A 25784-nucleotide genomic window follows, 5' to 3' on the forward strand; every position below is an offset into this window, starting at 1 on the left:
AATATGGATCCCTATTGAACACCTCTAAATCAGGAAATGGGGTTCGAAAGGAGCCCCCCTACCCTCACTGATTGCAGACGGTAAGTGCAGCTCTCAAAAAGTTCATTATTTCTAAGCCTCGTCAGCATCTTGCGGTCATGTCTCAAAAGGCCTCAAAATGGCACATTTTTTCCCTTCCATTGTTTTGATGGTATTCCAAAATTTTCTTGGGTTAGGGACATGCAATAACAAGCTACACAGCACAGTCATAAAAACATGACTTTTATTTGATTCTACATATATCAGCATCAATACTTTGAGTCTAGGCAACAAAATGCATGCAATGATGTTGACTTACAATTAAAAGACTGACTAGTAACACTTTTTGCTTCACTAGTAAAGTATACCTCGCACACTAGTTAACCAAAATTTAGATCATGTACTCCACACATCTTCCAACCATGAGTGGATAATGTGACATTTTACTTGAATTTCAACTGAAATTGAATAAAATCAGCACAACAACATGTCTGCTCTTTAAAGCCTCACAGAATCTGAATCTTTCTAATCAAACGACTGAAATCCATATGCACAAATATCTGAAGACTTAAAGAAATGATAGACAAATATAACGAGAGTTTATTTTGTAGCTGTACTAGTTAACGCATCTAGCTAGGCATGGTTATTGGGTTATTGTATGGACACTTCTAACAACATTAGTTACTTTTAGTCTATTAGTACAAAAGCAGAAAGCTGGTCACTCATCCATCAATCATTCAAATGTGTACAATTGTTTCAGACTTTGTTTTGGTCGGATGTGTTTGCCTCAGCACTCGACCCATTACTGCTGAACCTCTGGTTCAGCTCCGATGTTAACTCTGAGCAGCAGGACTTCTGTAAAGAGGAAGACAAATAAGGAAGGAATAAATGAGCTAGTATTGGATCACATGATGTCTTGATATTCAAACTTACTTTGCTGTCTTTTGCACTTTCACGGGCTCGAGACAAGAGCTCCAGCAGAGACAAGAGCATCCCAACACAGAGGCCCAAGCCCAGGAGGAGAAAGATGCTCCTTAGATCCTGAGGCTGCAGGGCTTTGGAGGAGTGGGCCTCATCGCTCCCTATACAGCTGCTGGCCCACCATTTGTCTCGCAGATATGTGAGCTCACCTGACTCACTGAGCTGGAGGATGGCGATAGTTAAATTCTTCACCATTTGGGAGCCTGGAGAAATATTACAACATAAAAAGGTGGAAAGGTGACGTCTGGCATTACTTTCCTGATGTCATTGGGTAAATGAAAGGATTGCATCTATTAATTATTTCTCTCCTGTCATCTGTCAGATCAGATTGCTCAGCAACGTGTACATTCTTGGCATGGCCATTTTTCAAGAGAACTGATTGGTCAGGAGGCGGGGCTTTATACTGGAGCAGAACATATCCAGAACTTAACCTGGTCCTGACCAGGTTAGTCATTCAGTATACGTTACCACGGTGATTTACCCCGAAGTTAAGAATCCCAGATGTTAGCGCAATCATAGGAAATCCAGCAGGATTATCAGGTTAAGTTCTGGATATGACATCATTTTAAAGCGTGGTGGGTCTTTACAGCAATGTTAATTTTGACAAGAACTTTTAATTTCATTTCATTCTTAGTCAGTGACAGAAGACTAGTAAGTCCAGGTCACACTTTGGGCTTTTAATTAAGTTTTGTTTTAGTCCATTGTAATCATACCATGTGATCATATTTGTTTAGTCATTTAAACTAAAAATGTTCCATAATTCTAATCGTGTTCTTCACAAGTTGTTGTTCATTTTTTGTACATTTGAACAAATGAGTTACAACCTGCAAGAATAAGGCACCAATCATGAGTAATTTGGGTAATCAAAATTAATTGGTTAGAAAAGGAAAAAAACATCATTAAAAAAAAAAAAAATGTCTTCAGAATCATAATTTCCTAATTTTAAGTTTTATTTCCATTGGAAGAAACTTAAATGCTTTAGCATACCAAGAGATTTTGGACAAATTGATGCCCCATAACAGTGGAACTAGTTTCTGGGATGACTCCTTAGGAATTTTTCACCCATTGAAAAATTCAGCCTGTATGCACTGTAAAAATCTATTGATTTATGCAGTTTGATATTGTATCATTTACTTCTCAAACATACAGAAAACAAGGAGGCATGCACAACTGGGGTTTTCTCACTGTCAATGTATGTAAAAAGTAAAGTTTTCCCAGAAAATGTAAAACCAAGCAACTCACATGATAATTACCTTGAGGTGCAGCAATGGTGTAGGCTTTCATGGAAATGATGTCCTGGGATCGGGTCAGGTCACAGTTGCGAGCCACAATCAGGTCCAGGGACACTGCTTCACCAATAAAGGCAAAGTTTCCTTCCCGAGTGCGTCGAACCCCCTCCTCCAAGTTTGGCACAAAGCTTTTCATACGCTCCATGTGCTGGTACATTCGTTGGTGAACAGGGTTTGTAGAAGTCTAGAAAATGATGATACAACAAAAACAAAACAGTTTTATTTTGGACTTGTTAAGACAAAATAAATATATAAGGAAAAACAGCAGACAAAAAGCAGGAAAAGGAAAAGAAGCGGAAAAATGAAAACAAATGACATTTATTGTAAATGTAGGAACTAAAAGGCGTTGGAAGAAGTGTACCTATATAATACCTAATTATCTGCTGTCCCATAAGTACATGCACAAAATTACTCCAAAAACACACAAAATGACGCAAAAACCTACAAAATTGCTCATACTAAATAATGTAAAGGAAAGCCTAAATGTAATTTTATTTACTAGTCACAGAAGTTTTGGGACAAAGATTGGATGAATTGAATTACCTTAAAGAAAGACATGGTGGATCCCCCATCAATTGTTCCATAATCAATAACATCCTGCTTTGCAAGGTCTTCAAAGCTGGTGATGAAACCATGTGAGTTGGAGTGCTGCGTGGTGTGAAGGTTCCCAAAGTATGAGGCAAGTAGCAGCAGAGCAGAGATCCACCAGATGGCGCTGATCACTCGCCCTGACAGAGCTCTGGGATGGGGCCCCGCGCCTGGAAACACATCCACAACAACAACAATGCTATCACAGAGATCATTGTAACTATTGGAGTTCAGATTGATCAAACCCTGTTACTGTTGCAACAAGTATTTATAATCCAACAATGAAGTCAGGCAAGAAGGAATTATTTTGTTAAATCGTATTGGACTGACCCTGGGCCCAGCTGCCCACCACAAAATACACAAAATAACTCCAAAAACAGATGAAAAAAACACGAAATGACACCAAACAAAACAAAATGACCAATAAAACAAACCAAACCAGAACAAAAACACACAAAACTGCAGATGCACAAAAATAAACTCCAGACATAAATACACACACACACACACACACGCACACACACACACACACACACACACACACACAAAATACAACAAGAATACACAAACATGATTTAAAAAAAAAAAAACAAAACAAAAAACCCCAGAAATCTAAAAGCGGCAGAAAAAGAACAAAATGACACCAGACATAAAAACGGAGCACAAATTATTGCCAAAAACACACAAAAAGACAACAAAAATACTCAAAATTATGTCAGACACAAAGGGCCTGTATTATGAAGCTGGATAAGTGTAGTAAGCGGGCTTTACCTAACCAAACCTTCTCTGTCAGAGCGCTCCTGTCCTACTAAGCAAGATATAAATATGTTCACTTAAAGCTGATATCCGGAGTTTCTGAGAAATCTGTGTTTATGTATGATTCTTTTGAAATGCAAAAAAATATCTAACTAGTCTTTTACTATGGTCTACTGCTGGTGGTCATTCATAAACATTAATGTATATAAGTCCCTCCTATAGACCCCTATAGAAATGGAAACAATCGCCGACTGCGCCCAGTCAATAGGCTTCGACTTCCTGTTTTTGAGACTGTCAATCAAAGTGAATGTGAAACTGTGCACAGAAACAAGGCCACACATCACAACAGCAAACAGGTAAATATGATTTTGGCTCATACCAGACCCATAGACCTACAGTATATCAATACGACCCAATGCAACTTTATTATGTTCCGTGACGTGCGTGTAGAAAAGTAAAGGCATGGCTTCTGGTAGATTGGGAGAGGCAGTGGGAGAAAGTGAGGCTGTTAGGGGCGGGACATCGAGACGTTTCTCAGAATCTCAGGATATCACCTTTAACCGAGGTCATTTCAGACAGAATACTTGTGCGCTCCTGTGACAGGGGTGGAGATTGCTGCATCAGACCAATTACAAACAGAATAATGTGTAGAGCAACTTACGCCACAATTAAGATTTAATAATTCTTTAAAAATATGAAAAGTAAAAATCCAGGTGAGATGATAGCCAGTGTCATAGTACAGCACACACCGAGGACTCTACACATACAAAATGACTACAGAAATAAACAACATGATTCCCAAAACCACAACAAAAAGCAAAAAGCAGCAGAAAAATACACTTAATGACTCTAGAGTTCAGACATGAGAAAATAACAAAAAAGCACAAAATGACGAAGAAAACAAACAAGGGAACTATTCAAAATTTTGTCAGACACACAACATGACACCAAAACCACATTAATCATGACAAAATAAAACAAAATGACAAAATATACATACAATTAAGGATGCAAAACACACAAAAAGACAACAAAAACACTATATGGCAGATACACACAAAGAAAACAAATACACTAAAATACTAGTTAGGAGTGTGTAAATGTGGAGTTTGTTAGCGTTGATGAAACTGTTGTGTACGTGGCTCCTTAGGACTGATGGGACCTATCAGTTTACTGTGGTAGGTTAGTGTTTAACCATCCTCTGTTCAGAGATGGCTCTTCCTGTTATACAAAGATGGCTTCTATCAAAACATCACATCACTTTACTTTGTTTAAATCACATTTACCTTGCAGGGTGAAAGCACCTGTGATGTACCAGATACTATGCAGCAACGTGAAATGCTGTTCATCTTTTCCAGGCTCAGCCCACTCCGAAGGACTTATTCTGCACACACACATATTTATTTGAGCATAAAAACTGGGGGAAAAGCCACATTAGGCAAGTTTTAAAGCTTCTCACATTATATTTGACCAACTTTAACTTTCTGGGGAGGTTTCCAGACCTTTGGTGTGACCCTGTCACCTCTGTGAGACAACATACTTTCTACTTCCTGTCAATGGAATCTTCCACATTCTTAAATGTAAACTTTGGACAATTTTTAAACAGAGTCTGTGTTAATTTTGAATGCACATCTTGATTTGTTTTAGTCATGGTCTTTTGACTAAAATGCAATTTAGTTTTAGTCAAAATTTAGTCATCAAGAAGATTTCAGTTATAGCCTAGTTTTAGTCATGGACTTCTGATCTGCTCTGCTCTAAACAGCCTCTGGTGCAGTTACATAAGCTAACCACTGGAGGGGGACGTTACTGGAGTAGAGACTTCTCTCTGCAGAAAAACAGAACTGTGAAGAAGACGCTCTTGTCTCTGGGTCAAAGTAAGCGCTTAAGAATGCGCAGAAACTTCTTCCTTCTCCGTTTGTTCTTTCACAACATTCAACAATGGAGCAGCAACAAGTTGGCGTGCTTTTGGTGGTTTTAAAGTCCTGTTTTGCACCGTTGTCGGCTCTCCTGACAGCTCAACGCCGATACTTCCTGTGTTTGATCTGCTTTGAGATCGGTTGTGTTTACGGGGCTCCTAATCACTTTAGGATTTGGTTGGAAATACTCTCAGAGCGACAAAAACAATTGCTCTAGAATTTGCCTGTTTGATCCGCTTTAGACTTTGTTTGTGTGTTCACACCAACCCAAACGAGGTGGACTATGCGAGCAAACAAATTCTAGAGCGTTTTTACTACTCTCGGTTCCGTCGGTGTGAATGCACCCTTATTCAACCAAATGACTTTAAGATTTTAGTCAACTAAATCCGTTACAGATACAGTTGACTAAAATAAAAAGCTTTATATCTGTATGGAATCAACCACGCTTCCCCCTCCCCTCCCAGTTTTTTCTTCACCGGCATCTTCAAAAACGTGCACAAATTAACTTTTTCTCAGTAGAGACTAGTGACAAATGTAGGGACTTTATCTTGTTATTGGAAAATTTTCTGATGTTTTAGAGACTCTGACATGAAAGCTCATAACTCTCTCTAGTCTAGTTACTGCCCTTAGCAGCAGCTGTTGACGTGAGCTCCTCCCCCGTCCAAAAGCGCTCACAGGTGACTGCAGCTACCCCAGCTGCAGGTCAGAGCAGACCCACACCACTCCACATCCAGATTGCACATTAATTGTGTCTATTCTCTCCACCTTGGATATGCTTGACTAAGGTTTACACGTGGAATGTCCACCCTTGTACTTTACGACAGAGAATGTACACATGTATCAACTTTAGTCAAGCAGCCAATAGTAACATCCCAAAACAGCTCATGGAGTTCTCTGTTTGTAAAAAGATCTCTGATTAGCTGAAAAGGAGCATCACGCACCTGGATTTCTAAAGCTTAAATACAGAGCCAAGAGACGGTGCAGAGGTCTGCAGAGTCCTCTCAGAACACTTTGAAATACAATATTATTAAATGTTAGAATGGATTTATGAACAAATGAAGCAAAAAAAAAAAAAAAACTTACATACTGCAACTTTAATCCCATGTGAACACTGTGATTTAGTTTTTAATTAGTAAAAAAAAAACAATATATTTTGATATAGTTTTCGTTTGCATTTAGAAAAATATTGTCATAGTCTGTTATTGTCAAGGAAAAGAAAAGTGAAAATTGTGTTGGCAACCACAAAAAAATAGATTAATTTATGTGACAGTTTCGTGGTCCCCCTTAAGTGCAGAATAGAGTAAGTGCATAAGCCTTTAAGCACTGCCCTACACAAAAGGATCACAATCTGTACTGTATCACTATGTTCCTGTGTCAGCTTTCTGATGGTCTGGGGATGAAACTGTTCATTAGTCTGGTGGAGCTGGTTCAGTCCTAGAAGGCAGGAGGCTGAAGATTCCGTGTGATGGGTGGGTGGGGTCACACACAATGCTGGATGCTTTACGGGTGAGGCGGGTGTTGTAGATGTCCATAAGGGAGGGGAGTGAGATGCCAACGATTTTCCCTGCTGTGCTCACTATGCGTTGCAGGGTCTTGCGGTTGTGGGTGGTGCAGTTTCCTGCACCACATAGTGATGCAGCTGGTTAGGACACTCTCACTGGTGCCCCTGTAGAAGGTGCACATGATGGGTGGGGGGGCTCTCACCTTCTTCAGCTTGCAGAGAAAGTAGAGTCACTGCTGTCCTTTCTTTACCAGTGCTGCAGTGTTTTTTGAACAGGGGAGGTCCTCATTGATGTGCACCCCCAGAAATTTAGTGCTGCTCACTCTCTCCACAGCGGAGCCGTTGATGATTGAGCAGTGGGTGTTGTGTGTGGCCTCTCCGGAAGTCAACAACAATCTCCTTGCTCTTGTCCATGTTTAGAAGGAGATTCTGTTTCTGCACCACGTGGTTAGATGGCTGACTTCCTTTCTGTAGTCTGTCTCATTGTTGTTAGAAATGAGACCCACAATAGTTGTATCGTCCGCAAGCTTTACAATGTGATTGGTGAAAAAGGTTGGTGTGCAGTCAACAGGGTGAAGAGCAGGGGGCTGAGCACACATCCTTGGGGGTCCCCTGTGCTTAGTGTGATGGAACTCGAGATGTTGTTGCCGACCCGTACTGCCTGTGGTCTCTCACTGAGGAAGTTTAGCAACCAATTACAGATGGGTGAGTTGAGCCCCAGTTGCTCCAGTTTCCCAATTAGCAGTTGTGGTGTGATGGCATCAACAGCTGAGCTAAAGTCTATGAACAGAATTCTGACATAAGAGTTCTTGGTGTTAATGTAAGGCAGAAGATGGAGTAATGGAGTAGAGGTGGTTGCTCACGTTCCCTGGACTTTATGATTTCTACTTGGTCTTCCACTCATTAACGCCGCTTTTGTGTGGTCACTTCTGATTCTGAACTATATTGGGTTCATTTCGTTCACCGCGGTGCTAACTGATAAGCTAGCGGAGATGAAAGCAGAGTTGTTGGCGGAGATTAAGGACACATTTACGAGATACGAGGCCAATTTGAACGCTGTCCAGGCCACTGTTGATGACCATACGACACGCATTGCCGGCCGAAAGCGGTTTTCAGATGCTACCACCACTGATGTAACGGAGATTCAGGCCATGCCCTCGGCCCTGGTCTCAGACAATGCTAAACTAAAGGCTAAGGTAATGGATCTTGAAGGCAGGAGTTGTCGTAACAATATCAGAATCGTCGGGCTGCCGGAAGATGTTGAAGGCTTCAAGCCAACAGTCTGCTTTTCCCAACTACTTTTTGAGATGCTTGGTGCTGATTCCTTGTCGTCGCTACCGAGGTTGGATAGGGTCCATCGCACACTAGTCGCTAAGCCGGGGCCCCTTGGTAGGCCACGGCCTGTCGTGGTATGCTTTCACCACTTTGAAATCCGGGAGCTGGTTGTGCGGGCATCACGAAAACTACGGGGCAAGCTAAAATACAAGGACACTGTCATCCACATCTTTGAGGATTACATTCCCGAGGTTTTGGAGCAACGCACCCGATACAGAGATGTCATGAAGAAGCTTTACGAGTTGAGATTCAAGCCTGCTCTGAGGTACCCTGCTAAGCTATTTGTTGTGCTTGAGGACGGCTCGAGGAACCATCTCTCTTCCGTGAAAGAAGCAACTGACTTTGTCTCGCGTCGTCGACAGGATGAACGATCAGAGGCTGAATAGCTCATTTAAAGGGGACATATCATGCTAAATCCACTTTTTTAGCCCTTAAATGCATTTTGATGTATATTTAGATTGTTTAGAAGCACAGAAAAGTTCAAATTAATCTCTTCAGGTGCTCCGTTGATATCTTTATATTCTGTTTTGGTCATATTTTTCAATCTGTTTCGATTTTTCGATTCTCTATTACGTTTTTTGAACAATAACGTCAGCAGAACTGCCAAATAAGGACATCGACTCCAGGCCCAACACTTCGAGCAATCCGCCATTTTTATTTCTCGCTTTTATTTTGTAGTCCAAGCTCCAGGATGCAGAAGTTACGAGAGGAGAAATCAAAATGTTCGGTTGTTGGATGTAGTAACCCACACGCTTCATTACAACGTCTCCCAGCATCAGAACCTTTTCAAAGTGCCTGGTTGAGTTTTATTTTTCACAGAAATGTACCCACATCTGTGGGTAAGGTCATTTTTTTACGCACGCAGCACTTCAAGGATGACTGCTTCAGCAACCTCCGCCAGTATAAAGAAGGATTTGCCGAAAGACTTTGTCTGATTGAGGGTTCAATTCCTTCTATTTTTGGAGACGACAAACAGAGCACTTCGGTAAGCTGTAAATAACGTTATAAAGTGTGATGAAAAGACGTACCTGTCATTGTTTTGTTAGCATTAGCAGTTGCACCGTCTTCATATGTTAGTGCTGTGTGCTCATTTTAGATCCTTGATGATATGGCCTAAGTGATTTAATTTAAGTCTAAAGTTTTCATTAGTCATTTCATTTCGCTGTTTTTGTCTCCGAAAAGACTGTATTAAAATGCATTTCGTGACGTTAGCTTGTGTTAGCTCACTTGTTAGGGTTCTGCAGGTTCATCATCTTCATTTTCATCTCGCTCCGCCGGGTCCGACTCTGGCTCAAACATGTAAAGCTGGATGGACAAGTCTTCTGTTGTTGACATTTTGTAAATAACCTCTGAATAAAAAGTTTATGCGCCGCTACATAGCCATATCTCTTCTATCAAACTACAAAAATGGCCGAGCAGGGTGGAGTTGAACCTGGAGAGGAGGTGGGGTATAAGTGTCTCATTTGCATTTAAAGAGACCGCACCAAAACAAGTTGCTCTTAGAAGGATATCAGAAAAGGGGCCTGTGGAGCTATAATAATGAGGAATTCAGACCCAAGCAGTGCAGTTCCGCTTTATATAGACCACAACTGTATGATTTATATGTAAAAAGGAAGGATTTAAAACCATGATATGTCCCCTTTAACACGTACATGTTTGGCTGTACTGCTATGTTTTCCAGGTTGGCCCTCTATTGGAGTGTGGTTTTTGGTGCTACATACACTAATTGCGTGCCGAGCTTTTCATAATCGTGACTTTACATGTGTATCATAATATATTACTCTATGATGTGAACACTTGATACAAATATTGTGTTAGTCCTTTTACAGGTGATACATATGTTTAACGAAGCTATTGTTTGGATTTGTTATCTTTGTACAATGTGTTGATATTTTGTTGATATGGTTACACATAAGAAAATTGAAATTTATATTTTGACATTTTTTACTAAAAGCTTTTTACATTTAAACAATTAAGCTTTTTTATTAAGAGCTGTTATATATGTGTATATATTATATATATATATATACATATTTTTGCTCTAGACAACGTTTACTACTACTTTATTCATTTACATTTTTTTAATTTAACTGTATTTTTTCAGTTTTAAGCGTGTAGTGCCAGATTGTTACTCTGGGCCAATTGCTAGTTTACCTGATGCATATTCAGGTGGTCCTGGTAGAATTTATTTTTGGTCTATATTTTTGTTTTTTTTTCACCAAAAAGTATCTTTTTATTCATTGACCATTATTGTGTGCCTTCGCTTTTGGGGAATTGGTGCATTTAGGAGAAACAGAAGTTCTTTTTTGGTTAGTTATTATAGGAGTGTTAGGTCTGGTTTTTTCAGGTCTTCTCCTGATTTTATGTTTGTATTATTGTGTAGTTAATTTTTCTTTGTTTTTATGTGTGTTTGTTGCTCAGGTCCAGGGCATATGTTTTCTACTATGGTGTAATCTGTACGAATTGTTTTTTTACTGTGTAGATGACTAGTACCACTCAGTTAAGAATTTTGTCCCTTAATGTAGGCGGATTGAGTAGCCCAATAAAGAGGTCTGCCATTTTAAGTTATCTCTGAAGTCAAAAGATCCAAATCGCACTGCTACAAGAAACTCATTTAGTGAAACGTGATATAAACCGTTTTGCCAATAAGTTTTTTAAGGTTGTTGCTTTCTCCTCTGCACCCAATGAATCCAAGGGTGTTGCAATTCTTGCCCGCCGTAATTTGTAGTTTAGGCAATTGGATAGTTGGTCCGATGATAAAGACAGGATTGTGGTTTTTAAATTGAACATAGAGAGGACAAATTTGGCTTTGATATCTTTGTATGCCCCTAATATTGTAGAGAAAGAGTTTCATGATCAAATTACAAAAACAATACTTGATCTCTCCAGTTTTAAACTAATTGTGGGTGCGGATTTTAATGCTGTGATGAATCCTGCGCTTGACAGATCCAATTCCTCTCAAAATTATAATCAAACATGTGCTACAGAAGCACTCAACCGCTGGGGTAATGAGACCGGAGTAATTCATTTATGGCGTATGATGAATCCTGGTAGTCGAGATTATACACACAGATCGGCCAGACATAAATCATTTTCTAGAATTGATTATTTGTTTGTTTCCGGGGGTTGCTTTCAGGACATTTCAGTTTTTCATAATATTGTTACCCTTTCTGACCACAAAGTGGTGATTGTGGATGCCTCATTGACATTTTTCCCTCCACGTGCTCCTCGCTGGCGCTTCAATACCACTTTACTAGATAATGACAATTTTAAATTTCAATTCATTTCAGAGTTGAATGAATTTGTGATCATTAATAAGGGCTCTGTCGATGATGCCAGAATATTGTGGGAGGAAACTATATGTTTTATTTCGCAGCAATACTATTCGATATGCTTCACATGTTAAAAAATCCAGGACTTTAGACTGCATATACTGCAAAGCAAACTGAAAGTGTTTGATAATTTACTGCAACTATGTTTCGATGAAAAACTCTCGATTCAGTACGATTTGGTGAAGGAAATTTACAATATTCTTAAACGTCGTGCAGAATTTTTAATACATTAAACAAGACAATGCTATTATTTTAATGGGGCTAGACCAAGCCATTTACTTGCTCTTAGGCTTAAGGCTGATGAGCAATTCTCTGATATCTCCTCTGTTAAAGATACCAATGGACAAGTTTTGGTTGAACCAACAAGTGTTTTTTCTTATTTTTATTCCAAATTATATAGTTCAGAGTTGGCACACACCGAACATGACTGCCAAAACTTTTTAGATGCTGCTCATTTACCCAAACTATCGGAAGACAATTTGATTAAACTTAATTGTCCCATTACGCGGATTGAACTTAAAGAAGCGGTTCAGGAAATGTGTAGCGGTAAAGCTCCTGCTGATGAGATCCCACCTGAATTTTATGCTGCTTTTTGGGATCATCTTGGCTTTTTTGTTTGACATGATTCAGGCATCCCTAGAGACTGGATCCTTTTTGAGAGACGTTAATGTTGCAATAATTTCATTATTACTAAAAAAAAATAAGGACCCACAGGAATGCTCCAGTTATAGGCCCCTCTCTTTGTTGAACGCTGATCTGAAAATCTTTGCTAAATTATTAGCCCGCAGACTCCAGCCTTTTATGACAAAATTAGTAAATTACGACCAAACGGGTTTTATAAAGTCAAGGTCTGCTGCTGACAATATGAGGAGGTTACTGCATATAATTGACAGCACCTCAACAACTAAATTACCGGGAGGGGTTTTTTCACTCGATGCCATGAAGGCTTTTGATAGGCTGGAGTGGCAGTACCTGTGGTCTTTATTAAAATCTTTTGGCATTGGTACAAATTTCATAAAAATGGTCCAGGTCCTTTATAATAATCCATCAGCAATGGTACTCACTGGCAAGAAATGTCCTCTTAGCCCTCTTTTGTTTGCGCTCTCTCTGGAGCCCAATTGAACTCCAATTGAAATGAATGGCACAAAACATCACATTTCCTTATACGCAGACGATGTTCTTTTGTATGTAGGGGATGTTCAGTCAATCCCTAATTTGTAATCAATATTTAATAACTTCAGTGACATATCTGGTTACAAGATTAATTGGGATAAGTCTGCTTTCTTACCACTGAATGAGACTATGAGGAAATCTACTCTCCACGCTGGAATTCCGATTGTGAAACAGTTTAAATATCTGGGAATTGAAATCTCTTCATCTTTGCAATCTATCGTTAAAACTAATTATGAAGGTGCTTTCTCTAAAATTATGGCTGACCTTGAGAGGTGGTCTTCACTACCAAATTCTCTTCATTCTCATGTTTCAATAGTTAAGATGAACTTGCTACCCCGCATAAATTTTCTCAGTTTTGTGATTCCACTTCCACCTTCAGCACGTTATTGGGACAGGCTTCACAGTTCCGTCACTAAATTTTTCTGGAAGGGAAAAAGCCCAAACCTTAAAGTGTCCACAGTGCAACGTAACAGAACTGCAGGCGGACTGTCACTTCCAAATTTTAAATTATATCACTGGACTTTTGTACTGCGTCCTATGTTTGCATGGTTTGATAGTTCGGTTGATGTGGCCTGGCGATCGTTAGATGAAGCAATAGCGCGTCTATTGGGTTTGACTGAGGTACTATTTGCAAACACTCCACGTAGTAAATGCCGTGTCCGTTTTGGTCCGATTCTATCGCATTGCATTGCAGTCTGGCGTTCTGCTGAAAAAACATGTGGTCACACAGTTAAATAGAATCCTTACTCCGTTATTTTTAATAACTTTGACATTCTTATGAACAAATGTCCTGTTAGGCAAACTCAATGTAAACATTGGTATGAAAAAGAAATACGTTCCCTTGGAGATATGTTTAGTGGCAGGGGCCTTCATCCATTTGAGGACCTCTGCATCCAGTTTAATTTACAGCAATCATCTTTTTTCTTTTATTTACAATTAAGAACCGCCATGAAAACGTACGGAGTACCTTGGCAGTCCCCTTTACAGCCACATCCCTTGTTAACGTTTGTAGATGGTACATGTGGATTAAAAGGTGTCATTTCTAAAATGTACTCTCACTTTTTGGGACAGACTTATGTATAATTGCTCTTAGAGCTGAGATGGAGGACAGATATTTCAAACTTTCCTGTAGACTTTGACTGGCACACTGTGTGGGACACTGTACTCTGTTCTTCGAAAAATCCAGATCACCAACAGATACATCTGAACTTTTTACATAGGACGTACTTAACACCACGTAGACTATTTTCCATGAAGTGTAAGCTGGATCCGACCTGCACTTTGTGCCATGATGGGGTTGTGGGGACCTACTTCCACATGGTTTGGGAGTGCCCAAGGGTTGCTCGGTTTTGGGAGATGGTGGCTGGTAATCTGTCTCTCCTCTTATCGTGCCTGGTTCCCTGCTCTCCCCTGGTCCTTCTTCTGAATGAGTCCTTTTGGTGGGACCTACGGCTGCCAAAAAGATGGTCTCCACAAGGTGGAAGCCCCCTCACTTGCTGTCTCGTCGACAATGGGTCATGACATTTATTGACATTGCTTACCTGGAGCTCTCCACGGAGCGGATGCATGGTGCTAAGGTGGGCACCACCAATATGTGGGACAGTGCAATTAAAGAACTTAAGTCATCCCTTCTTTAAGTTTAGTTTTTGTTTGAGTGCAGATTGTGTGTTTCATCATGTAGTGTTCTTGTTGCCCTGGACTTGTGTATGTTTATGTTGGTGTGTAATTTTGTTGTTGTTTGAAATTAAATTAAAAAAAAAATTGATATAAAAAAAAAAAAAAGAGTTCTTGGTGTCTAGGTGGGTGAAAGGCAGGTGGAGAGCAGAAAAGATTAAATCCTCAGTGGATCGGTTGGCTCGGTATGCAAACTGGAACTGGTATAGGTTTGTGGGAAGGATGGATTTAATGTGTGACATGACTCGCCTTTCAAAGCATCTCACGAGGATGGGGTTAATGCGACAGGGCGATAGTCATTGAAGAAGGATGGAGAGGACTTCTTTGGCACGGGTATGATGATGGTGGTCTTGGAACCCCCCAGGAACAACAGCCTGTTCGAGAGAGGTGTTGAAGATGTAAGTAAAGACATCTTTGAGCTCTTCCGCGCAGTCCTTTAGCACACGACCAGGAATGTGGTCTGTTGATGGTGGAGAGTGTTTTCTTCACGCTGGCTGCAGACAGGCACAAAGCTTGATTGTGGGGAGAGGTGTGGTTCTTTTGCGGCGGCATGTTGTTTTTGGTTTCAAACCATGTAAAGAAGCTGTAAGGTTGTTGAGCAGAGTGACGTCACTGTCACAGGTCTGTGGCAAAGGTTTGTAGTCTATTCTGGTCTTGATGCCCTGCCACACACACTGTGTGTCTCTGATGTCTTTGAAGTGGCCGGTTGTCTTTTTTGTGTACCTTTATTTGGCATCCCTGATGCCATGGGACAAGTTGGCTCTTGCCGTTCTCAGACTTGTCTTGTTTTAACAAGAAGACTGTCGCTGATTGAAAGCCCAAATATGATGTTTACGTATAAAACAAAGAATAGTGGATACCTTTAATAAGTTTAGGAACTTTTCTGTCACTGGTTTCTTTTTCATCTTAGACACTGGACTCACCTGCTCACCAGGAATATGCAGAGAACCGTCATCAGGAAAGCAATGAGGACACCGACCCACGTGTCTGTGGAGAAGGGTGACAACAGACTGAAAGCGCTGTCTCCATCGGAGACGATGTCTTTGTGCAGGATGAAGCTCAGTCCTGTTTGCATGAAAGGAGCCGTCATGTCCACAAACTGCTCTCTGCGAGCTGTGAGTGTCAGCGGTGCCACGGCCAGGTCTGCCTCCTGATTGGAGGAGAAATATTGTAAGTAAATATGCAACAAGATAAAAAAAACACTAAATGAAATGTCAAAATGGGCATCCAAATGTGAAACTTGAGAATCCGCCCCATATGAGCATCCAGTGTTGCCCACATGAGAAAGCATGAATCACTGTGAAAATGACCATCTCATTCACTCAGTCCCTCCAAATACACAAATTCAATGCAACTCCACAATGTTTTGCAGGGCTCACAGTTTTCTCTCTCAAGCTGATATTTTATGGCAGACATTTAAGTGTTTAAATAATTAAAAAATAATTCTAAAATCCTGCAATTTACCTCAAATTTAAACCCAACATTTCCCTAAATTAAATTAAATCTGTCGCAAATTAAAATAAAATTTAAGTGAAGATCTGATATCTGTCACACATTTCTTGGATATTGTCTATGTTTAACCAACTTCTATATCATTTTATGAAGAGCAAACTTGGGCGCATTAATGTTGAAATTACTCATTTTTGCTGCCTACGTGAGCTCCATATTTGGCTCTTGAACAACAGAAATCACTGCAGTAAACAACTGCAACAAAAAGAGATTTAATCAAAACTAATGAGGGAAAACAGTAAGTCTTCTTTTTCTATTTTTTTTTTAATTCTTCAAAAAATAAATAAAAATAAACATATATATGATAAAATAAAAATAAAAAAAACATTAAAACCGTTCCCATACAGATGTAGATAAAGGGCCGCAGATTATAGACATTTCAACATTTTTGTATAAACAATATATGAAGTATGTGAGGCACCAACATCATCTAAGCAACAAGTGACATAATCAGTCCCTGCAGGAGCAGAAGTTTAAATTTCACTAATTTTGTGACTAATTTCAGTTTATGCTATAAAATCTCCAAAAAACAATCTATGCTATGCAAATTAGCTACTCAATACCCACTATACCTCTCTATTCACAATTCACTAAATCCAACCTACCCACCACTGATTGCAGAGTCAACAGTGATCTTTTATAGGAGGGGCGGGGCCAACAGTGACCAAAAACGTCACAAACCTCCATTCTCAGCCAATCGCAAAATTGGACTGTAATAGCCAGGTTTTATCCCAAAGAGTGCAGTAACTCTTACATTTTTACAACAAATTGACTTAACTAAAACACTTATTAATGCCAAAATACATTCGTTTTAAGCAGAAAAAATTTTTGGGGTTTAGTTACTCTTTAAATTTGGGAATTTTTCTGGAATAATTTGAGGAAAGTTGCAGAAAAGTAAAGTTCTTTCAACAATTTCAGATTTAAAATGAGTGCCATCATGTGGTTGAAGTGTGGGAAAACTATGAGACCTCACAACACTTTTGAAGGGACTGATATATTTACAACTGAATTAGTTAGTCATTTACATAATGATTTATTTTTGTTATATCATTTTTACTGTGGATTCCCTAAATGGCCAGTTTTGGCCCCCGAACCTTGAGTTTGACACAATTTGATGAGTGTAGGGATGAATCGCTCCTTAACTACAACATGAAGAAATTTGGGTGAAATGCATTGTATTGGAAAATCTTGTGTGAACTTTCTTCACACAATGTGTGATGTGTAGTTGATTTCATCTTCATGGAGATGGATAAACAAAATCAAATTAAACAAAATAGTATTTTCACATTTGACTTTTTTTGCATTTTGCCATCACGGACTTACCCCTCTCACAATTTCTCCAATCATCCCGTTCCAGTTCCCCTTGGAGTCGATGGCTCCGTACCTGCTGTCTTTGACTAAGTGCAGTTTGTACTGAAAGCCCAACTTTTTGGAGAGTTGTTCGATCAGGTCGACACAGTAACCCTCCAGTTCAGAGCCCCTGCTCATCACATACGGCTCTTCCTGAGAAAAGGAAAAATGGATTTTTAAAATACATCACTTCAAAAATTCACATTTCTCATTAGATTAAAAACTATCCACTCAATAGTCTTCTACTAAACAAAGGCATTATGTAACGTTACCAGTTTAAATAGACTGATATTTCTGGAGGAATCGAAACAGTTCCAATTCTGGAATATTCTGAATATCCTGTGTCTTGCCTTTGGGAGGTGTGCTGCACAGATCCCAAACACCGAAATACAATTTGTATAATTTGTATAATGTGTTTGTTGACATTTTGTGTGTCTTTTGACTTTCTGTAACCATTCTGTGCTTTAAAGTTGTTGCTATGTGTCTTTTGTTGTTTTGTTTGTCTTAATTTTGTGTATCTTATATCTATTTTTTTGTTATTTTCCAGTTATTCTGTGTAATTTTGAAGTTATTTTCTGTATTATGTTGCTTTTATATTCATTCCCACTTTTTGAATCACAATTTTTGGGGCTTCATATTGGGGCCACACATTAGGCCGAGGGCCACATGTGGTCGCCGGTCCACCAGTTGCCCATGTCTGGCCTAATGGGTTCAAATAATGGATATAAAGCAATAATTCTTTTGATGAAATGTAAATTCTGAGTTAGGAGAAAATATCCCTTTTTTTGTACAAAATCCTAGTTATTCAAAAGGCGTACCTTTATTGTGGTGACTAATAACTCCTTGGCATCTATGGAAAAACATAAAAATCACATTATTAGACTTTGTTAAAAAACAAGTAAACATAATGAAAAAAGAGATTGTTTTTCCAGCCAGTTCTCAGCCTTGTTAGTATTGTGGTGTTCTGTTCCGAAGCCTCTGTGCAGAACATGGTCAGAAAGCTTAATGAAGCAAAGTGTTGACTGAATTCCACCTCAAGTGTTTTGCTCAGCCACATCCGTTAAAAAGCTAAAGAGCTTTCGGAGAACAACAAGAGTCTTGTTGCTTGTTGCTTAGAGACAGATGCTAACGGATCAACAGGACATTCAGACAAACCTTTAGGATTAGGTTCCAATCTAAATCATTTGTGTGATGCATTTAAACACATCTTGGTAAACTGAAAAATTGTTTATCAGAATATACATTTAGTGCCCATTGTATTATGAAGATTTTCTTGGTTTCACTGTTGTTACTAGTGTTTCAGCTTATAGAAATAGACACTAAGGGGCAGATTCACTAAAGGTTTAGGGGTATTAAAACATGTGCAAACGTCACTCTACGTGCTAATAAGAGGGTCAAACCCCAGGGAATCAGGACTGCGCATCTTCTGCGCGTCACAATGCGCCCAAAATCCTTAGAGCGTGTTTCCATTTGATGAATATATAAAGTAGGTGGATCTCATAAGGGGCACAAAAAAATGGGAGGAGGAAATGCAAATAAATGAATGCAGTAGGCGCATTGCAATTCATCAAACCTGGACTTGATTGCACCCGCTGTTTTTCCCTATAAATTTAGCAAACACCACAACCAGGTGGTAACTGTCAAAGCTTTTTGCGCAGTGATGGCACAGTGATATTTGTGAGGAGACGGCACAGGCGAGAGGAAAGACGACCGAAGGATTGCATTTTCAGACCTCGAGTTAATCATTTTGGGATCAATTAATTCACAATTTTAAGTATCGTGGATCAACCCATGCCATTTTGGAGCTATTGGATGAAGCAGCAGCAAAAACACTGTGGAGCGCACCTTTGGAATGCTGAAAAGCAGGTTCCATTGTTTGGACCGTACTGGTGGAGCACTGCTCTACAGCCCCAAAAAAGTAGCTCAGATCATTGTGGTCTGCTGCATGCTGCACATTATCGCTAAATGCCACGGGTTGGAGCATGATGTCATGGAAGTGGAGGAGGACGATCAGCAGGTGCCGTATATGGAGCAACAAAATGAAACGGAACAGCAAACACGATCGATCTAGTACAAAACAGTTTTTCATGAGCCCGTTTCAAAAGGTATCACTTTTGCATTTAACACAGAAAATGCATTAATCAAAGAGAAAAAAATAATCAGAAATATCAAAGTCAAAATCATCTTTAATTGTAAATTTTTCAACTTGTGCTGGACTTACATAAAAATTGAAAAAACAGATTTTAAGATTTTAAAATATATACATAGTATAAAGGATAAAAATAAAAGGACAGATTTTAAAAAAAAAATCAGATACTGTGCCTTTCGAAAAAGCAACAACAACGACAACAAATGTGCATGAACTTGTATTAACCGTAAGTAAATGAAACATTGCACATAACTCAGCCTGAACGAAAAACAACCTGCATCTAGGTGATGTAAAATATTTGCATTTTTTTTTTTCTTTCTTCTGCATAAAAAAAGTAAAGTATTTGCATTGAAATTAAATGTTTTTACTTTTTTATTGACGTTTAAATTAAACGTTAATAAAATAAAACGTAAAAAGTGGGTTGTTTTTTCTTTTGTGGAAGATGCGTTTGTGGCCGCTGGGTACGGTGTGCACATCTGCGCCCTCGCCGCGCACTCAGCTCTCCTTCACCCTCCATGGTCAAAATAACAAGCACAAAATGCAATTTAAATTTAAGTAGGGTGGTCTCAGCCACTTCTGCACGTGCACTAATCGTTGCTGCAACCTTAGTGAATTGCTTGCAACAGGTGAGGAAACAAAGGAATTAGGAACGCACCTTGTTTACCACCCTTTATTTCAGATCTTAGTGAATCTGTCCCTAAGTATACCCAATGTAAGGTACAATAACAACATGCTAGCCAAACATTCTATTAAATTATGATGCTATGATCGAGAGCAACTGTTTTAAGGTTAAAAAAAACAAAACAACAAAAAAAAAACCAAGTTATTTCACGCACTCTTTTTAAGCTACTTTTCCCACCAAAATCACAACAAGCTCAAGTTTCTTGAAACCTGTTGCTGTCCATTTTTCCACTGCAGGTACAGAACTTGCTATCATCGTGAGCAGACATCCTCCTTTGACAACCTGTCCTAGACGTCTGGTGCATTGCGTTGCTTGTGTTGTCAACCCAAGAGCGTTGCCTTAAGAGCGTGGCAGTAAAAAAGCTGTCCCCATGCTTCCTCATGCTCAACAAATGCCAAAGCAGCAGAATCATACCTGTCAAGTTTTGGATTTGAAAATAAGGGAAATTTTCTGGCGCCCACTACAAGCCGTCACACCACTCCAACCAAGCTCCAGTATCCCTTACATTTTAAGACAAGTGAACAAGAAATCTAAAATACACACTTGTCAACCACTTACTAAATACAATTATGTGATTAGAGTCTGGTAGGTCGACCTTTATTAACATTAAAATGCTGTGAACATTCCTACTTGGGCTGGGCGATATGGACCAAAACTCATATCTCAATATATTTTCTCAAATTAGTGAAATATGATATAAATCTAGATCATTTTTTTTCAAATAAAGTCTGACCAGAAAGAAAGAGTTAAATTTGCTGATGCAAAATGCCACACAGGCTCATTTATTAACAAACAGCTGCACAATATGTGCCACTTTTTACTTTTTCACCTGTAAGGGACAGCACGTGTGAGTGAGTACTGTAGGGTAGCTTGTTATGGGGAAGGTCGAGGTTAGTACACACTCAGAAATCCATCTAACTGAGCTTTACATGTTGTTCTGAGAAGTAAAAGCAACAACTCCTAAAACTAATATTTTGATACAAATTAGGCTATATCATATATACATATATATATATATATAGATTATATGCAATTAATAGATAGATAAATTAATTTTCTATATCGTTAAATTATACTATAACCTAAATGAAAACATACAAACAAGTTATTTTCATGTTGCTTGTCCATTTTATTTTCATTACATATTTTCTTGTAATTTCTCATGCTCACTCATGTGGTTCTCTGGTATTCACTAATGACTTATTAGACACATTTGTTGCAGACTACATCCTTTACCACTTTTTGCCGCTGTCGGCACTAATCTCACTCAGGCCATTTCAGGTGGCAGTTTTCGTGAGGCTAGTAACAGCGTTCAGTTTAGTGAGGCATCTTTTAATTATTGTTACATTAAAATACGGGATATTTACGGGAAAATACTAATAAGGGAAGATGGCGGGAAAAAGGGGTAAAATATGGGAGTTTCCTGGACAAAACGGGATACTTGACAGGCATGAAAATGTTTTTCAGTAACTGTGTTTCCAGTGAGAAATATGAGGGGGCGTGCACCAAAGACATAAAAGGGGGGATGGGACATGTTCAGCTGTTGTTTGGAATGGTCTGAAAATGAACGCCATCTTATCAGGGACTGACTGTACACAGCAGTCAGCTTCTGTTCATGCAAACATGCAGGATTAATAACTTTTAGATGAGCCATCAAACTTGACTGAAAGTTGATTAAAACTATGAGTACAAAGCATTTACTTTGTCCACTGAAAGTAGACTAAAATATTTAAGGATATACAGTAAATGACTAAAGTTTGACTGAAAACATTTAGCAATTTAGGTCTTAAGGCAAAATGTAAAGGGCTGCCAAAAGTAAGACTGCTCTGATGTTTCTTGTGAGAAAATGACAAATGGTGGAAGCTAGAGACATGTTAGATTGCTATCCGAGTCAGCGGAGAAGTGACAAGGTTCAGGCATCCAATGTTTATCTCACGTTATGCCAGGTTCCTCAAACAATGGAAAATAAAACTTGTATAAACACAGTTTGACTTTGTCAGCAGGAGCTGAAGGTGTTCCTGTATTAAAGGCAGCAGTCAGACATCCTCAACCATCCCTGTCGTCAACCACAATCCGAAGCTGCTTCAAAACTAAAAATAGAATTTGTGTAGAGAGAACCTCAGCCATCACCAGTCTGACGCTCTCACTCCAGTGCTTATGAAATGTTTTGACAGGTTGGTGTTACATCAACTCCCTTCATGACAGACTGTGGTTCAACTGATCACACAGTGTCATTGACCTTACATTTATCTTCTAGCCACGGTGAAAAACCCAAAGGATTCTTGACTTCAGCAAAACATTTTAACAGGTCATACAAAGTGATAAACAAGCTGGACAAGCTTGGAGAAGCTGGAAAAGCCTGTTTGTAGCATCAGTATTTCAGACTTGGTCAAAAGACTGTGTTCTACTACTATTTAACATGGGAAATTATGTCTACTTAAATGTCCAGACAACACAACTTTAATGGCAATTCTAATAAATGATGATGAAGCAGGAAATAGGGAGGAACTCTATATCAAGGGTTTTCAACTGGTTTTCTCAACACATTTTTCCACGGTCATTATATCCCGACCCAGTTTTCTTTGTTTTTTAGAATTCAACCAATAAATTCAAAATAGCTGTTGGAAACATACATACATATTAATTTTTTAAAAACATAAATCTATATGTTTTTCCTTGCAACATGCGTTTTACAGCAAGCCTGTCAAAAGAAAAGTTGCTTTCAAAATAAAAGACAAGTCCAACATGAGAGACATTAAGTAATGGTTAATTTTTGACCAACTGTCACGACCCACCCAGTAAAGGTCTGCGACCCACATTTGGGTCCCGACCCACCAGTTAAGATATGCTGCGCTATACTATGCTGCCTGGTACTGCCAGAAAAATGTCATCATATATATACTGTATCTATATTCTTTATTCTTTATACTTTTTAGATATATTTTTTCTAATTCTATTTCTATTCATAAATAGCCTTTATTATTGATTGAAATTGTACTCAAGTACAACAGTACAAGTAAGTCATACATAAAATACTAAAGTACAAATAAAAAGTAGCTCAATTAAAGAGAACTCAAAGTAAAAGTTATTAGTTACTTTCACCCCCACATTTAGTTTTGGTAATAAATCTTGCCACGGTTCCCTTACATACAGTAAACATCTCATGTATAAACTTAAAAAGGAAGAGATGAAATCTTGCAAATTTAGAACCTAATTTATTTTTCACAAAGGCATCTGTATAAAATAAAAGGTTTGTCAAAATGTACAATTCTTGTTTAAATAAAATAAAACCCATGAATTCAATTCAAAATCTTTTTTTATATATCAGGCTTTAAAAATACCTACATTTATGAACTAAAAAACGCGTGCATTACGTTTAATTTGGTTAGTCGGCCATGATGTGTTGCATTTGATTGTTGTCTGGTCATCTAATTTTTTTGTATTTTCACAATGTTGGTTGATCATTTTAAAACAAAAAAAAAACAATGAATTACTCAGTACCGGTAGGGTGTAGAAATGTAACAATTTACTTTACTTCTTTAAAAACGTACTTAAGTAAAAGTAAAATGAGTGATTTAGAAACATACTCAAAAAAGTACCCATAAAAACAACTCAAATGCAGGAACGTAAGTGCTGTGGTTATTGAAATATCCTCTCTCAATAGATACTGTATCTACAGTAACTTCTGGATAATCACCAAGATCGAACACGTTCTTTCTTTTGATATTGTTCATGAGCTCACCAAATGTAATTGAAACCCGTTTGGAACTTTTTGAGATATCCTGCTATTAAATATCCACATTAGCACATTACCTCCTTGGCGAAGGTAAAAACCAAAGTAACAAGAGCAGAGAGCGCAAACCTCCGCCATGCACCAAATCTCCTCTTCATTAGTTATCTGGATCAATGATCCTTATCATGGTAACATGATCATTCACACTTTAATTGCTTGGAAGAAATCTATAACCCCATTAATAGCCATACAGTAGGTCATATTGTGTGGACGCCTCCATTTTTTCATAAATTCAAACTGCGCAATCTAGATCAGGTCGGTACGAAAGTCGGTTTTGGTAATTGAGGAACCAACGTGTAGTTAATCCGGCCCCAGGAGAACTATCAGTCATGCACTCCACAGATGGAAGCTATGAAACCAAGCCTATTGCACATCACAGTAATCACCAGTTATAATGGTCACCAGTTGAACCTAAACACTAAGATCATCCACTCGTTCCCGCTCTATGCCATTACACCTGGGGACCATGAAGATTGTTCTTCAGTTGCTTTGAGAAGGTTGTTTTCATTTACTGAAGTTTTGTAAGGTGTGGACTTGAAAACAAGAACAAACTTCTCCTGTAAAGCTATCATCATTCACTAAAGATGTGAGGAAATGGTTGCTAAAAGAGCAAAACTGTAACCATTTTGCATAAATATGAGTTAGGTCATTGTGTAATGCATAATAGTACTTTGGGCATGTGCAATAACAAGCCCTATCAGCATTTTCATGAATCATGGTTTGAATATTTGTATGTCTTCCAAGGGACTGGAAAATGAAAACTACACATATTTAATTAATTGTTCATCAATTCGTATTGTACCTCGTGTAAATATAGAGAATATAAAATAAATATATAAAATAAGGCTCAATATCTAAGGGTGAATTTAAAAATGTAAAAAAAAACTAACGTTGTTTGGTTGAATCATATTTGAATCTCAAAAGAATAAACTTAAATAACGTTTTCAACAATAGAAATATTTTTTAATTCCATTTGGATTATTTCTGGTAATAATTGCATCACATGTTAAACTTTACTTCTGGTGTCAGTCTTACCTGCTGTGGTGATGAATGCAGTCAAAGCTACTGCAGAGAAGCACAAAGCCAGGCAGACCTTCATGGTGGAACAATCCTGAAAACGACAAGTTTAAAACAACCTGCATCTATGAGATGATTTTGTCACATTTTGGTCACTTAGACGCAGATGATACAAAGGTATGATTTTCTTACCTGGTCTTCTCAATGATTGATTAAAAACCTTAGAGACCAACTTTAACAAAATGAGCTCAGCACTGATGGAGGGAAGGACTGTGAGCTGCACCCAAACATCAACGTGTGGGTTTATATGAGGAGCAAAAGTGGGAGGAGAAATGAACTTAATGTGAATAACAGACACTGCTGGCATCAGTGTATAATTCTTCAGCTTCCACAGTGAAGCTCATGCACTACACATGTTGGGGAAAACTCTGAAAGTTCAACTGTGGTACAGAGTTGTATAAAAGATGCAAAATTCATACACTTTTCATGTTTTCCACCTCAACAAATGTGCAAACAGAGCGAGCATCGAGGCAGACAAATGGTGTAAAAACACGCCGAGTGGAGTCAGTTGTTTTATCTGAACAAACCTTTTCGGTGATTCCAACTTGAATGGAGGACAAGATTCATTCTGCCAGATGAAAACATTCTCCCAGGGCTGGGCTTTCAGTTGAGAGGCCGTGACAAGCCAAATTGTCTTGATGAATACAGTTTTAGGGGAGCT

At 38.7% G+C, this 25784-nt stretch overlaps 1 protein-coding gene across 2 annotated transcripts; it reads right to left on the reverse strand.

Annotated features, from left to right (window-relative positions):
- Window positions 1-245: 245 nt before the first annotated feature.
- On the reverse strand, window positions 246-25372 carry LOC114466740 (probable glutamate receptor). Of its 2 annotated transcripts, XM_028452442.1 has the most exons (10): window positions 25256-25372; window positions 25082-25157; window positions 18241-18272; window positions 17396-17575; window positions 15487-15713; window positions 4919-5016; window positions 2832-3046; window positions 2253-2472; window positions 952-1202; window positions 246-873 (listed from the first exon to the last, which is right to left on the reverse strand). In XM_028452442.1, the coding sequence occupies exons 2-10, from the start codon at window positions 25143-25145 to the stop codon at window positions 775-777; spliced, it is 1386 nt and encodes a 461-aa protein (XP_028308243.1). In that variant the 5' UTR covers window positions 25146-25157; window positions 25256-25372; the 3' UTR covers window positions 246-774. The 2 variants fall into 2 exon arrangements, with proteins under 2 accessions (XP_028308243.1, XP_028308244.1); XM_028452443.1 differs by lacking the exon at window positions 25256-25372 and having other exon boundaries at window positions 25082-25179.
- Between the last annotated feature and the right edge of the window lie 412 nt (window positions 25373-25784).

This window comes from Gouania willdenowi, chromosome 7 (assembly GCF_900634775.1).
Source record: "Gouania willdenowi chromosome 7, fGouWil2.1, whole genome shotgun sequence".
NCBI lineage: Eukaryota > Metazoa > Chordata > Actinopteri > Blenniiformes > Gobiesocidae > Gouania > Gouania willdenowi.